General features: G+C 46.5%; 1 protein-coding gene across 1 annotated transcript; it reads left to right on the top strand.

Annotated features, from left to right (window-relative positions):
* Nucleotides 1–808: 808 nt before the first annotated feature.
* cass4 (Cas scaffold protein family member 4) lies at nt 809–7,799 on the top strand (the record flags this gene model as incomplete). Its single annotated transcript, XM_080494441.1, has 6 exons — nt 809–823; nt 1,332–1,733; nt 2,341–2,424; nt 2,504–2,620; nt 4,550–5,821; nt 7,355–7,799. The coding sequence occupies 6 exons, from the start codon at nt 809–811 to the stop codon at nt 7,769–7,771; spliced, it is 2,307 nt and encodes a 768-aa protein (XP_080350567.1). The 3' UTR covers nt 7,772–7,799.
* Between the last annotated feature and the right edge of the window lie 7,799 nt (nt 7,800–15,598).

Here is a 15,598-nt window from a genome sequence, read left to right as displayed (position 1 = left end):
AGTCCCAAAGCACAATGCTCTGGCCTCACAGCGACGAGGCGCCGGTTCAAATCCAGCTGGGGCTTTTCTGTGTGTGGTGTTTGCACGTTCCCCCCCATGTGTGTACCGGGACTTTAACCAGGTGGTGAAGTGGTGAATTGAACCGAGCTGCGTCAGCGAGCAGAGGGCCTCCACACGTCCACACAGGACGCTGCAAGAACAAACGGGACGACTCTGAAACTCAACATCGTTGTTCTTGTTTGTCTCGAAAAAAACCCCTAAAAAACAAAAAAGAAAACCCAAAAAAACATTTACAATCAAAATAATTCATGTAAATTCAACAAAACTGCAACTTTTAAACAAACATTTACAAAATAAATGCTAAACATGTGCATATCAGTTCCCTTGTGCTTCAAAATAAGTAACAAACTGTTTTTCACACTGTTGAAACAAAAGCAGAAGTTTCTCTTCTCTCTCTCTCTCTCTCTCTCTCTCTCTCTCTCTCTCTCTCTCTCTCTCTCTCTCTCTCTCAGTGGAAGCTTAAGGAGTTAGAAATATGCAGTTTGGTGATAAGATAAAATGATAGCTGTTAAAATGATGTGAAATGAAGGTAAAAGTCATCATCCAATCAACAAGTAGAAGTTGTGGCAGAATGTGCAGAATGAGACTGAGGCTGGACGACGTCTCCTTTAATTCCTGAATCCATCATCGTCTGCACAGGTCGTCTGCACAGATCGTCTGCACAGATCGTCTGCACAGATCGTCTGCACAGGTCGTCAGTCTGCTGGGTTCTGTGCTTGCACTCCAGAAGACTCCCAGCTTTGTCCGCATGACTTCCTCCAGGGTACAACACTGAACTCTCCAGCTCCCCAGCACACCAGAGCATGTCTGTGGCTCCAGGACTCATGATGTCATCCAGTAAAACAACATTATTTATGACACCAACGCTCATGTTGCTCTGAGCTGCAAGAGGAAGCCTCAAACCACACAGCTCGTTTTGAGGAAAGAGCAACAGGAAGTGAGAATAGAGAGGAAACAGGGTCACTCAAACCAAGAAGACCACAACTGCATATTCTCAATCATCATTATCGTCATCATCTGGATGATGAACATTCCTCATGAACAACATGAGTGTCTGTGGAAGTTCTGTTGTTTCTATTGGAAGAATGCTTCTATAGGATAAGTCTGGTTCTGCAGGTTTCTCCTCACTGAGCCTGGTTCTGCAGGTTTCTCCTCACTGAGCCTGGTTCTGCAGGTTGTTGTAATCCTTTCATAAACGTCTGCAAATGAGCAGTTTGTTTAAACAGTGAGCAGAACGTGGTGGTTTGACTGGCGGCTCCTCTCTGTTTCAGAACCAGCTGGCGAAGGCTCTGTATGACAACACAGCAGAGTGTGCAGATGAGCTGGCCTTCAGAAGAGGGGACATCCTGACGGTGATGGACCAGAACGTGGCCGGTACCAGTGGCTGGTGGATGTGTTCTCTGTACGGACGACACGGCCTGGCTCCTGCAAACCGGCTCAAGCTCCTATCGCAGGCTGGAACTTTGGGCCACGTTGCAGAAAAGCCTAAAGCAGCTCATTGTAAACCTGAAGACGGAGTGCAGAATATCTACCAAATACCAAGTGTGCCCCGACCCACCAGCAGCCCCGCTTATGAGCGAATGGAAGTGATTTACAAGGTGCCCTCAGCGCCGTCGTCGGCTTCAAAGAGCCCCAGCTCGTCAACGCTTCAGGTCACCACGGAAGGAAACAAGGTATACTCTGTTTCTTCTCAAAGTAGGACTTTAGAGATGTTACTGGGGATTGGTTGCCCGGAGGTCAAACTTAGTCCGCCTTCTTGGGAAGTGTTAACTCTGATGCTTGCTGAAATGCAACGCTGTCAAACTCCTGCTGGCAAAAAAAGCTTGCAGATGGGGACCGAGGGCCTCTCCATGGGGACAGGCGTACAGCACGGCGGTATTTATGAGTCTATAAAAGACACAGACTTCAGACACTTTTAACAGCAAACCGCAGCCACGGAGCCCGGAGCCCAGAAAGACAGGAGCGTCTGTACCGGGTACCTGAGCAGCCCAGGGTGGGGCGGTGTATGCCCATGTGTTCAGCATTTCCTCTGCTCCTCCGGGGGCGTCCTGTTCCCTTCTGCAGGAGTCATCTAATATCCACTGGGCAGCATGGTCTCTATTAGGGAGCTGCGTTAATTGGCAAAGCGGAGGCACAATGGGGTTCTCCAGCGGCCTCAACGGGCTTCAGAGTAAACAGTCCTCATAAATGTAGTAATGTGAAGGTCACTGGGGTGCGTGTTGCTTTGATCAATGTTTCCAGTGAAGACCAGTGTTAAAACCCAGTCTGTCCCATCTGCAGCCTCCAACCATCAACATGGCGTCGAGTCCAAGGGGGCAGGTTTACGACATCCCCAGCCAAGCCAGACGAAAGTCTCTTGTCACTGTAAGAGTGTGCGCAAACAAACATTTAAGATAAAGAGCAACTTCAACAGGAATTCATGTATTTTTCTGTGTTTTTGCAGGGATCAACAATTCCAAGACAAATGTCACGGAAATATTCGCTGCTTCCAATGTCAGAGCTGGAGAAGAAATTTGACCTCCTGGAAACTGAAAAGTTCAGCACATCTGGAGAGTCTTGTGTAAGTTCATGATGCATCCATTTACTGTCCATACACATCCCCCCTGTTCTAACTGACCAGGTCCATGGAAATGTTGGATTTCCTGGAATAAATCCTTATTCAGGCTACGTCAGGATATTGAACTGTGGGAGTCGGTCTGAGACCGTACTATGTACCAAGAGAGTTTTCCCACATCGTTGCCATTAATTGTTTACATTCATCCGCGGGCGTCAGGTAACATGGCATGTGACGAGAAGCCGTGGCTAACATTCAGAACAAAGTTGCCTGTTTTCACCCGCTCAGTCAGGAACTGTGTCACGACTGATGACAAACTGGACTGGTCCCCGAACACCGACGCCCTCTACAGGAAGGGGCAGGGCTGTTTGTTCTCCCTGAGGGCTCTGAAGCCCTTTGATGTGTGGAGATGGTGGCCATGTTCTATCACACTGTGGTGGCCGGTACACCATTTCTTTTCTCCAGTGTCCTGGAGCGACGGAGAAGCAGCTCCAGCGGTCAGCTCCTGTCACTGTGCTGCAGAACATGTAGAAAGTACTGCTGAATTGTAGAAGGTGTTGTTGACCAGCAGAGGGTACTACAGAGTGGTGAGCTGCAGGGGTGGAGTCAACCTGAGCCCTCAGGTATAGAGGTGGGGTTACAGTGGGACAGAGGCAGTTCACCCCGGGGTGTACTCACTGTGTTTAACGTGTTGGTACCGACACTAAACACCTTTGTTTGACTTGGAAGATCTTTGACTTTGGTCATTTTTCACTATGATTGAGTTCTTCTGGGACTACAGACGAACCAGAAGATTTCTTGGCCCAATTCAAGACACAACAAACACAAATCACATGCCCTGGACGAACACCTGCACCTATAAGAAATTCTCCAGATTCGCCACATACTGACAGATTAATGATATGCAATGGGGCAGGCCAGTCTGCCGCAGTGAGCAGCTATGTAAATTCGTGACATCACGGAACAATAATGCTGATGGTGCATAATGACTCATGATGATCAACCACTGTTTCCTGCTCTTATTTGTAACTCATGATAAAAGGTTGCAACTGTATGATGCCTCAGTCTTAAATCATAGAATTCATGTCAAAATCCTGATCTGCGGTCAGGAATTGAGATTCGTGGCAAACCTGTCATCATTATGTGTAAACACACCTTTAATGGCTCCACAACCGTCGCCTTGCTTTTCTGGTGTGACTTAAAACTTCATCAACCATATTCATTGAACGTTTTGTTAATTTAACTCAGCATCATCAAATGTTTTCTTGGCTTTGGCAAGGTCCCATGAAACCAGCAATGATGCACTGCTGCGCTCACGGTGACGTCATCGTGTGCCGGTCATATAAAACTAAACTGTTCAGTCAGAGTTGAACTGATGCTTTTCCTGGTCGACTGACTTTTTTCACTGTGTGGGTCATGTTGTTTCTTTTTTAAAATGTTGATTCACGGCCCTGGCAGGTTGTGAAATAGAAATCAGTGAACGTCTGAGCGGAGCACGCGTTGACGTGATTACGTCAGATGTGCTCAAACTCCGGCTTTGACTACGGTGTGAGATGAGGATTAAAAAGGTGGAGCAGCGCTTTTTTTCCCCACAAATCGTATTTTATTCCATGTGAATGTGCCACTCAAGAGAGGTGAGGTGGTTCCGGCCCGTGGGCCGCCTATTGAGGACCCCTGGTCTAAAGTGTGCCATTATCTATCAAATGATGGACAGAAGAGGGAAACCGATAGACTGATGGTGTGACCTGTGTGGTCTGACCCAACAGTCGAGCTTCTGTAGCTGAAATGGCTGCAGAAGTTCATGGTTCAGACAAAAAGGTGTCAGAATTGATGGGACATTACTGGGACTCCAAGAGGAAAACCTACACATTATCAGCCATGTGGACAAACTGTTAAGACTGATTGTTGAAACTAACTTCTTGATTCTCTTCACAGGTTTATGCTGTCCCACCGTCTCTTGCTCAGGATCCAAACTATGACATCCCAGTTCCCTCTGGAACAGAATCCCATCAGAAGGCAGTGGGTGGTTTCCAAACTCTTCCCTCTCCTCGCAAAGCTGAGTGGATCTATGACATTCCTTTGGGCTCTGACAAACAGGGTCTACCCCAAAGCTCCTGTCATGCCGTCCTGTCCAAAACGGTCTGTGGGCAGCTCTACGACAGCCTTCCAGCACACACAGTGCCCAAAAGACATGAAAACCCATCTTCTTTGCTTTATGATACACCAACGTCAGGTTGTCTGGACAGCTCAAGTCCACCCAAGGTGTTGCCAAGGATCCCTCTTAAAAGCAGATCCTCAACTCCAACACACAAGGAGGAGTCAGTGTATGATGTCCCACCCATGGAAGAGCTCCTCAGCCACGTAAGCAGTCATCCTCCAAGTGATCATAAACCCTTGGAGTGCAGGGGTGACTCCAGTGAAAACTACGATCTAAAGAGGGTGCGTTTGAAAAGGATGAGAAACTTTTTGGCCTGCACAACTTTTCACGATATGGGATTAGGTGGTGATTCAGTGGGGCAGGAGGATAGCGGGGCAGCAGAAAGTCAGAGGATCAGCACAGCATCCAGCTCATCCACCAGTTCCTGCGACTCTCTGGCGCTGAGCTCCTCGTCTCCAGAACCTCAGCGAGAGGTGGCGCTCAGCCAGGAGGAGGCCTGCCGAAAGCTTCTGGACCTGCAGGAGTGCGTCAGTACGGCTGTGCCTCGGCTCATGGAGTTCGTCAGCAGTAACTGGAGGTGCAGAGAACATCTGGAGAAACACCTCAATGAGATCAGAGAAGCAGCGGAGGGGATTGCCTGCACTGTCACCTGCTTTCTGAACTTTGCTTTGGACATTAAAGGAAACACAAGACGTCTGACTGATGCAAACCTGCAGGCCCGACTCTACAAACAGCTGTCCATCGTGGAGGACTCTGGCGTCATCCTGCAGCAAACAGTGAGCGCTCTGAACATGGCACAGTGGCCTCTTCACAGCCTCCATCAGGACCCCGGGCAGGTCCACTCACCCGACCAGCTGGAGCGCTTCGTCATGGTGGCCCGGACAATTCCTGAAGACGTCAAGCGCCTGGTGTCCATCGTCAACGCCAACGGAAAGCTTCTGTTCAGAGCTGCTCAGAAAGATCCAGTGAACCCAGAAACAACAAAAACCGCCCATGGAAGTGAAGAAGTGAACTTGGTGGAGGACGACAATGACTACGTAGAGCTGCAGGTGATGACTTATGATGAACTAATCAGAGTCCAGCAAACGATTAGCCAAAGCAAACATATATTCATGTTTCATTCATGACTTTCCCTCAGACTAAAGAAGAGGAGCAGAAGAAACCAAAGGATGTTGTCACAGCGAACTCAACTCAGGTCAGTGTTTCTTGTGAATATCCAAAAACAACAAATATGATTTTATATCTACCCATGCGACTACTTTTAAGAACCAGGGATTCACAATATTGAGTCAGATATGTAGCTGTGGTAATGGGCATGTTTAGACACGGGAATGGACAAGAAATTATCAATATCAAGTCAAGTCACCTTTATTTGTAGAGCATTTTAAAACAGCTGTGGCTGAAGCTAAAGAGTAAAAACAGCAAAATACAGTAAAACCAACTATACGATTAACAACAATAAAACCAGGCACAGTCTCAAACATGGTTAAAAGCCAAGGAATAAAAATGGGTGTTAAGATTAGTGTTAAAAGTGGACAGTGAGGAGGACTGTCTGACGGGCAGTGGAGCTCCTTCCACAACAGAAGGCTGCAACAGAAAAGGCCCCGTCCCCTCTGAGCTTTGGTTTGGACCTTGGTACCTCCAGAAGCAGCTGACAGCAGTTAGAAGGCAGGCTGCAGCGTTCTGGACTAACTGGAGACGAGCGAGGGACGACTGGCTGACTCCAACATAAAGTGTGTTCCAGTAACTAAACCAGGAAGAGCCGATGTCAAATAACACGTCAGAGGATCAGACAGCACATGGTCACATTAGAGGTCACAGACCAGACAGAGAACCAGAGGTACATGTGAGCACCGGAGAGCCGGGCGTCCAATAGAGGTGGAGGAGGGGGCTTGTGCCCACTACGTCATTTCTCCACCTTCAGAACTTCACATCTCCACCCTCACCACGTCATATCTCCACCCGACCACATCACATCTCCACCCTCACCACGTCATATCTCCACCTTCAGAACGTCATATCTCCACCCTCACCACATCATATCTCCACCCTCACCACATCATATCTCCACCTTCACCACTTCACATCTCCACCTTCAGAATGTCATATCTCCACCCTCACCACGTCATATCTCCACCTGACCACATCACATCTCCACCCTCACCACGTCATATCTCCACCTTCAGAACGTCATATCTCCACCCTCACCACATCATATCTCCACCTTCACCACTTCATATCTCCACCTTCAGAATGTCATATCTCCACCCTCACCACGTCATATCTCCACCTTCAGAACGTCATATCTCCACCCTTACCACATCATATCTCCACCTTCACCACGTCACATCTCCACCCTCGGCACACACACACACACACACACACACACACACACACACACACACACACACACACACACACACACACACACACACACACACACACACACACACACACACACACACACCAAGGTCCAACTCCAGTCCAGGTTTGCTCTCGTCTTTTATTTCTTATCCAGTGAATCGGCACGTGTCAGTCCAGATCTCTGCTGACCTTCCCTACGTTTCCTCTCCTGTCCTCAGGCTGATCACAGGTGTGGTTCTTCAGACCCGGGCAGTGGTTGTGAGGAGACCCGGCCCTCCCCGCTCTCGGAACACTGCCGGCTCTACTTCGGCGCCCTCCACAAGGCCATCGGAGGCTTCGTGTGCAGCCTGCAGGACGGCCAGCCGCCAGAGAAGTTCATCTCTCAGAGCAAGCTGGTGATCATGGTGGGCCAGAGGCTGGTGGACACCCTGTGCAGGGAGGCCCAGCGGGGGGCCGGCAGCCGGACCCTGCTGTGTCACAGCAATCAGCTGTGTGCTCTGCTCAAGCGGCTGGCCATGGCCACCAAGAAGGCGGCGCTGCACTTCCCCGACAGGCAGGCGCTGCACGAGGCGCAGGACATCGCCGGGGAACTGGCCCAACGAGCGCAGCACTTTCGGATTTCTCTGGACCTCTGAAACACACCGGACGTTAGAATATTGATAATAAAGCAGCTGCTGGGCCGGTAGAACATCCAGCCAGTCCACCCATTTGGAGTTTAGCTATAACTTGCACAATGTGTGTTGAGCCAAATTTAAAATTTGGAAAATACAAGATGTTATTTTATATTTGTGAGCCCATACACATGTGTTCAATGTGTTTTGTTTCTTACGTGGAGTTTTTTGTTTTTTTTTACATCCTGGGTAGAAGTTTGACATTGTCTACTTTTTTGAATATCTGTGTACATATTATGTGAAATTTGTTCCGCATTCCCCAGAATTTACTGGACTAAAGGTTGGGTACAGCTCATGTTTGATAAATAAAATATAATACTCTGGAAAGGGTATTGTTGTGTTTCAACTACATGCATAGAGAACAAAAATGACAGTAAAGACTTTTATATGAAACAATACTAAAAGTTACATTTTCCTGACAAACATGGCAACGCAGAAGAGGACGAGTCCAGAGGTTGGAGGTGTGACGTGGTGAACGTGGAGGTGTGGCGTGGTGAGGGTGGAGATGTGACATGGTGAGGTTGGAGGTGTGACCTGGTGAGGGTGGAGATGTGACATGGTGAGGGTGGAGATGTGATGTGGTGAGGGTGGAGGTGTGACGTGGTGAGGTTGGAGCTGTGACATGGTGAGGTTGGAGATGTGACGTGGTGAGGGTGGAGGTGTGATGTGGTGAGGGTGGAGGTGTGACGTGGTGAGGGTGGAGCTGTGACATGGTGAGGTTGGAGAGGTGACGTCGTGAGGGTGGAGGTGTGACGTGGTGAGGGTGGAAGTGTGACGTGGTGAGGGTGGAGGTGTGACATGGTGAGGGTGGAGGTGTGACATGGTGAGGTTGGAGATGTGACGTGGTGAGGGTGGACATGTGACGTGGTGAGGGTGGAGATGTGACTTGGTGAAGTTGGAGATGTGATGTGGTGAGGGTGGAGGTGTGACGTGGTGAGGGTGGAGGTGTGACCTGGTGAGGTTGGAGATGTGACGTGGTGAGGGTGGAGATGTGACGTGGTGAGGGTGGAGATGTGACTTGGTGAAGTTGGAGATGTGACGTGGTGAGGGTGGAGGTGTGACGTGGTGAGGGTGGAGATGTGACGTGGTGAGGGTGGAGGTGTGACGTGGTGAGGGTGGAGCTGTGACGTGGTGAGGGTGGAGGTGGACTCTACAGGGGGTCAGACAGGCGGCTCGGGTCCAGACTGAGGTCCACCATCAATGGTCGTCAGCCTCCATGAAGACCTGGTCAGCAGCAGAGCGCTGCAGTAACACAGTTCTTCCACTAGAGGTCAGACACAGTCTCAGGTCATCATGGCCAAACGAGCCGCTGCCTTTATTTTGTGAAGCCACTAGATGACAGTGTCTGGTCATCACCTGTTTGAAAGCACACTTCAATCTCTCAGCCTCTATTGTCAATCCAGTAGCGCCATCTGGTGGAGTCAGGAAAGAAAGAAGCTTCATTAGTGTCCGAGCACATCTGACGATGCATCGGACCCTATTGAAACCGCAGGGATAATAATAATAATAATAATTTATTATTATTATTATTATTATTATTATTATTAGTCAGACCATTTATAAGGGCCTTAGTATACATAACTTTTTGTGAAACTTTGCACAGTCGTCAGGTACGGCGATAATATCGAAGTTTTGGGGCTGAAGGTGCCTCGGTGCTGGGCTCAGCTCCAGTGTTAGCATCTGTGCAAACTAAAATGCGCATTTGCACTGATTAACATGTGCCAGCATTAGCAAACACTCTCATTAGCATATGTGCTAATTAGCATATGGGCTAACATTAGTATCTGATCTAATTAGCATACATTCTACCCTTAGCATCCACGCTAATTAGCATATGGGCAAACATTAGTGTCTGTTCTAATTAGCATACAGGCTAACCTTAGCATCCATGCTAATTTGCATATAGGCTAACATTAGTATCTGTTCTAATTAGCATACATGCTATCCTTAGGATCCACGCTAATTTGCATATGGGCTAACATTAGTATCTGTTCTCATTAGCATACATGCTAACTTTAGCATCCACGCTAATTAGCATATGGGCTAACATCAGCATCTGTGCTTATTAGCAAATGAGCCAACTTCAGCATCTGCACTAATTAGCTTCCACGCTAACGTTAGCATATTTGCAACTTAGCATATGGTCTAATGTTCGCATCCGTGCTAACTTGCATGTGGGCTAACATTAGCATCTGCGTTAATTAACATAAACGCTTATTAGCATGTGGCAAATTAGCATACATGTTGAATTGCATCGCATAGAATGAGAATCTACATATGATCACTGTCAAGAGACACAGCCACTGTGTGTAGCGCCACCTGCTGGAAACGTGTACAAACCCTCCACGTGTGACACATCACAACACGTTGGTGTGCGACGACCCGTTTAACTCTGCTTGCAGCTTTAATTAAACTTTACTTTCAGTTGAACTAATATTCTTACTTAACTTATTATATATATATAACATATTTTATATTGAACTTTGCTAACGGAATGAAATGATTTACTCTCCTTTACTCTCCTCTCTCCTTTACTCTCAATCTCTCTACTTTATTGTCCTTTTCTCTCTTCTCTCATTACTCTCCTTTGTTTTCATTTACTCTCCTCCTCTCTCCATCTCTCTCCTTTCCTCTCTTTCTCTCACCTTCTCTGTCCTTTACTCCTCCTGTCTCCTGTACTTTCTCTCTCGTTTCCTCTCCTCCTCTCCTCCTCCTCCTCTCCTCCCTGGACGTTGTCCTCATGATAGAAGTCTGGTTCTTCTTCATTTTGCCTCAAAGGTGAAAAACCAGACATGAAGAACCTGAACATGAACATTGAAACATTTTTCTTTGGGCTGTTTTGCCTGTTTTTCTATTTGAACTCCAGTAAACAAGTTTCTATCGTTTTATTTCACACACATGAGTGGTGACCTGACCACACATTACAGAGTGAGAGGGTGAATAAGGAGTGTAAGGGTGAATAATGTCAGTGAAGAGTGAGAGGGTGATGAAGAACGTGTCAATGGAGAGTGAGAGGGTGACTGAAGAACATGTCAATGAAGAGTGACAGGGTGAATGAAGAGCATGTCAATGGAGAGTGACAGGGTGAATAAAGAGCATATCAATGGAGAGTGACAGAGTGAAAAAAGAGCATGTTAATGGAGAGTGACAGGGTGAATAAAGAGCAAATCAATGGAGAGTGACAGGGTGAATAAAGAGCATGTCAATGGAGAGTGAGAATGAATAGTGTGAGGGTGAATAAGGAGTGTAAGGGTGAATAATGTCAATGAAGAGTGAGAGGGTGAATAAAGAGTGAGAGTGAATAAGGAGTATGAGGGTGAATAGAGTGTGTCAATGAAGAGTGAGAGGATGAATAGAGTGAGAAGGTGAATAAAGAGCGTGTCAATGAAGAGTGAGAGGGTGAATAAAGGGTGTGAAGGTGAATAAGGAATGAGGATGAATGTAGTATGAGAGGGTGAATGTAGAATGGCGGGGTGAATAGAAAATGTTAGGTTGGATAAGGAGTGAGAGGATGAATGAGAATGAGAGGGTGAATATAGAATGTTACGTTGAATGAGGAGCAAGAAGTTGGATGTAGAGTGAAAGGGTGAATATATAATGTTAGGGTGAATGTGGAGTGAAAGGGTGAATATAGAATATTAGGGTGAATAATGAGTGAGAGGGTGAATGTAGAATGAAAGGGTGAATAAAGGGTGTGAGAGTACATAAGGAGTGAGAGGGTGAATAAAGGGCATGAGGGTGAATAAGGAGTGAAAGGGTTAATAAAGGGCATGAGGGGATAAATGTAGAGTGAGCGGGTGAATAGAGAATGTTAGGTTAAATAAGAAGTGAGCGGATGAATGGAGAATGATCGGCTGAATAATGAGTGAAAGGGTGAATGTAGAGTGAAAGGGTGAATATATGATGTTCGGTTGAATAACGAGTGAAAGGGTGAATATAGAATGATAGGGTGAATGTGGAGTGAATGGGTGTATATAGAATGTTAGGTTGAATAAGGAGTGAGAGGGTGAATGTAGAGTGAAAGAGTGAATATAGAATCTTAGGGTGAATGTAGAGTGAAATGGTGAATAAAGGGTGTGAGAGCAAATAAGGAGTGAGAGGGTGAATAAAGGGCGTGAGGGTGAATAAGGAGTGAAAGGGTGAATAAAGGGCATGAGGGTGAATAAGGTATGAGAGCATAAATCTCGAGTGAGCAGGTGAATAGAGAATGTTAGGTGGAACAAGGAGTGAGGGGTGAATGTAGAATGAGAGAGTGAATGTAGAGTGAGGGGGCGAATAGAGTGTTAGGTTGAATAAGGAGTGAGAGGGTGAATGTAGAGTGAAAGGGTGAGTATAGAATGTTCGGTTGAATAAGGAGTGAGAGGGTGAATGTAGAGTGAAAGGGTGAGTATAGAATGTTCGGTTGAATAACGAGTGAGAGGGTGAATATAGAGTGAAAGGGTGAATAAAGGGTGTGAGAGTAAATAAGGAGTGAGAGGGTGAATAGCGTGTTAGGTTGAATAAGGAGTGAGAGGGTGAATGTAGAGTGAAAGGGTGAGTATAGAATGTTCGGTTGAATAAGGAGTGAGAGGGTGAATGTAGAGTGAAAGGGTGAGTATAGAATGTTCGGTTGAATAACGAGTGAGAGGGTGAATATAGAGTGAAAGGGTGAATAAAGGGTGTGAGAGTAAATAAGGAGTGAGAGGGTGAATAAAGGGCATGAGGGTGAGAGGGTGAATAAGGAGTGAAAGGGTTAATAAAGGGCATGAGGGGATAAATGTAGAGTGAGCGGGTGAATAGAGAATGTTAGGTTAAATAAGAAGTGAGCGGATGAATGGAGAATGATCGGCTGAATAATGAGTGAAAGGGTGAATGTAGAGTGAAAGGGTGAATATATAATGTTCGGTTGAATAACGAGTGAAAGGGTGAATATAGAATGATAGGGTGAATGTGGAGTGAATGGGTGTATATAGAATGTTAGGTTGAATAAGGAGTGAGAGGGTGAATGTAGAGTGAAAGAGTGAATATAGAATCTTAGGGTGAATGTAGAGTGAAATGGTGAATAAAGGGTGTGAGAGCAAATAAGGAGTGAGAGGGTGAATAAAGGGCGTGAGGGTGAATAAGGAGTGAAAGGGTGAATAAAGGGCATGAGGGTGAATAAGGTATGAGAGCATAAATCTCGAGTGAGCAGGTGAATAGAGAATGTTAGGTGGAACAAGGAGTGAGGGGTGAATGTAGAATGAGAGAGTGAATGTAGAGTGAGGGGCGAATAGAGTGTTAGGTTGAATAAGGAGTGAAAGGGTGAATGTAGAGTGAAAGGGTGAGTATAGAATGTTCGGTTGAATAAGGAGTGAGAGGGTGAATGTAGAGTGAAAGGGTGAGTATAGAATGTTCAGTTGAATAACGAGTGAGAGGGTGAATATAGAGTGAACGGGTGAATAAAGGGTGTGAGAGTAAATAAGGAGTGAGAGGGTGAATAAAGGGTGTGAGGGTGAATGTAGTGAGAGGGTAAATAAGGAGTGAGAGGGTGAATGTAGAGTGAAAGGGTGAGTATAGAATGTTCAGTTGAATAACGAGTGAGAGGGTGAATATAGAGTGAAAGGGTGAATAAAGGGTGTGAGAGTAAATAAGGAGTGAGAGGGTGAATAAAGGGTGTGAGGGTGAATGTAGTGAGAGGGTAAATAAGGAGTGAGAGGGTGAATGTAGAGTGAGAGGGTAATTAAGGAGTGAGAGGGTGAATAAAGGGCGTGAGGGTGAATGTAGAGTGAGAGGGTAATTAAGGAGTGAGAGGGTGAATAAAGGGCATGAGGATGAATAAAGGGCGTGAGGGTGAATGTAGAGTGAGAGGGTGAACATAGAGTGAATGGTGAATAAAGGGTGAGAGGGTGAATGTAGAGTGAAATGGTGAATAAAGGGCGTGAGGGTTAATAAGGAGGGAGAGGGTGAATAAAGGGCGTGAGGGTAAATAAGGAGTGAGAGGGTGACTGTTGAGTGAAATGGTGAACCTAGAACGTTCGGGTGAATGTAGAGTGAGAGGGTAAATAAGGAGTGGGAGGGTGAATAAAGGGCGTGAGGGTGAATAAGGAGTGAGAGGGTGAATAAAGGGCGTGAGGGTGACTACGGAGTGAGAGGGTGAATAAAGGGCGTAAGGGTGAATAAAGGGCGTGAGGGTAAAAAAGGAGTGAGAGGGTGAATAAAGGGTGTGAGGGTGAATGTAATGAGAGGATAAATAAGGAGTGAGAGGGTGAATGTAGAGTGAGAGGGTAATTAAGGAGTGAGAGGGTGAATAAAGGGCGTGAGGGTGAATGTAGAGTGAGAGGGTAATTAAGGAGTGAGAGGGTGAATAAAGGGCGTGAGGATGAATAAAGGGCGTGAGGGTGAATGTAGAGTGAGAGGGTGAGCATAGAGTGAATGGTGAATAAAGGGTGTGAGGGGGAATGTAGAGTGAAATGGTGAATAAAGGGCGTGAGGGTTAATAAGGAGTGAGAGGGTGAATAAAGGGCGTGAGGGTGAGTATAGAATGTTCGGTTGAATAAGGAGTGAGAGGGTGAATGTAGAGTGAAAGGGTGAGTATAGAATGTTCAGTTGAATAACGAGTGAGAGGGTGAATATAGAGTGAAAGGGTGAATAAAGGGTGTGAGAGTAAATAAGGAGTGAGAGGGTGAATAAAGGGTGTGAGGGTGAATGTAGTGAGAGGGTAAATAAGGAGTGAGAGGGTGAATGTAGAGTGAAAGGGTGAGTATAGAATGTTCAGTTGAATAACGAGTGAGAGGGTGAATATAGAGTGAAAGGGTGAATAAAGGGTGTGAGAGTAAATAAGGAGTGAGAGGGTGAATAAAGGGTGTGAGGGTGAATGTAGTGAGAGGGTAAATAAGGAGTGAGAGGGTGAATGTAGAGTGAGAGGGTAATTAAGGAGTGAGAGGGTGAATAAAGGGCGTGAGGGTGAATGTAGAGTGAGAGGGTAATTAAGGAGTGAGAGGGTGAATAAAGGGCATGAGGATGAATAAAGGGCGTGAAGGTGAATGTAGAGTGAGAGGGTGAACATAGAGTGAATGGTGAATAAAGGGTGAGAGGGTGAATGTAGAGTGAAATGGTGAATAAAGGGCGTGAGGGTTAATAAGGAGGGAGAGGGTGAATAAAGGGCGTGAGGGTAAATAAGGAGTGAGAGGGTGACTGTTGAGTGAAATGGTGAACCTAGAACGTTCGGGTGAATGTAGAGTGAGAGGGTAAATAAGGAGTGGGAGGGTGAATAAAGGGCGTGAGGGTGAATAAGGAGTGAGAGGGTGAATAAAGGGCGTGAGGGTGACTACGGAGTGAGAGGGTGAATAAAGGGCGTAAGGGTGAATAAAGGGCGTGAGGGTAAAAAAGGAGTGAGAGGGTGAATAAAGGGTGTGAGGGTGAATGTAATGAGAGGATAAATAAGGAGTGAGAGGGTGAATGTAGAGTGAGAGGGTAATTAAGGAGTGAGAGGGTGAATAAAGGGCGTGAGGGTGAATGTAGAGTGAAAGGGTAATTAAGGAGTGAGAGGGTGAATAAAGGGCGTGAGGATGAATAAAGGGCGTGAGGGTGAATGTAGAGTGAGAGGGTGAGCATAGAGTGAATGGTGAATAAAGGGTGTGAGGGGGAATGTAGAGTGAAATGGTGAATAAAGGGCGTGAGGGTTAATAAGGAGTGAGAGGGTGAATAAAGGGCGTGAGGGTAAATAAGGAGTGAGAGGGTGACTGTTGAGTGAAATGGTGAACCTAGAACGTTCGGGTGAATGTAGAGTGAGAGGGTAAATAAGGAGTGGGAGGGTGAATAAAGGGCGTGAGG

Source organism: Blennius ocellaris (assembly GCF_963422515.1).
Source record: "Blennius ocellaris genome assembly, chromosome: 4".
Classification (NCBI taxonomy): domain Eukaryota; kingdom Metazoa; phylum Chordata; class Actinopteri; order Blenniiformes; family Blenniidae; genus Blennius; species Blennius ocellaris.
The sequence above is the reverse complement of the archived record's forward strand: the minus strand, read 5'-3'. Positions and strand labels throughout refer to the sequence as shown.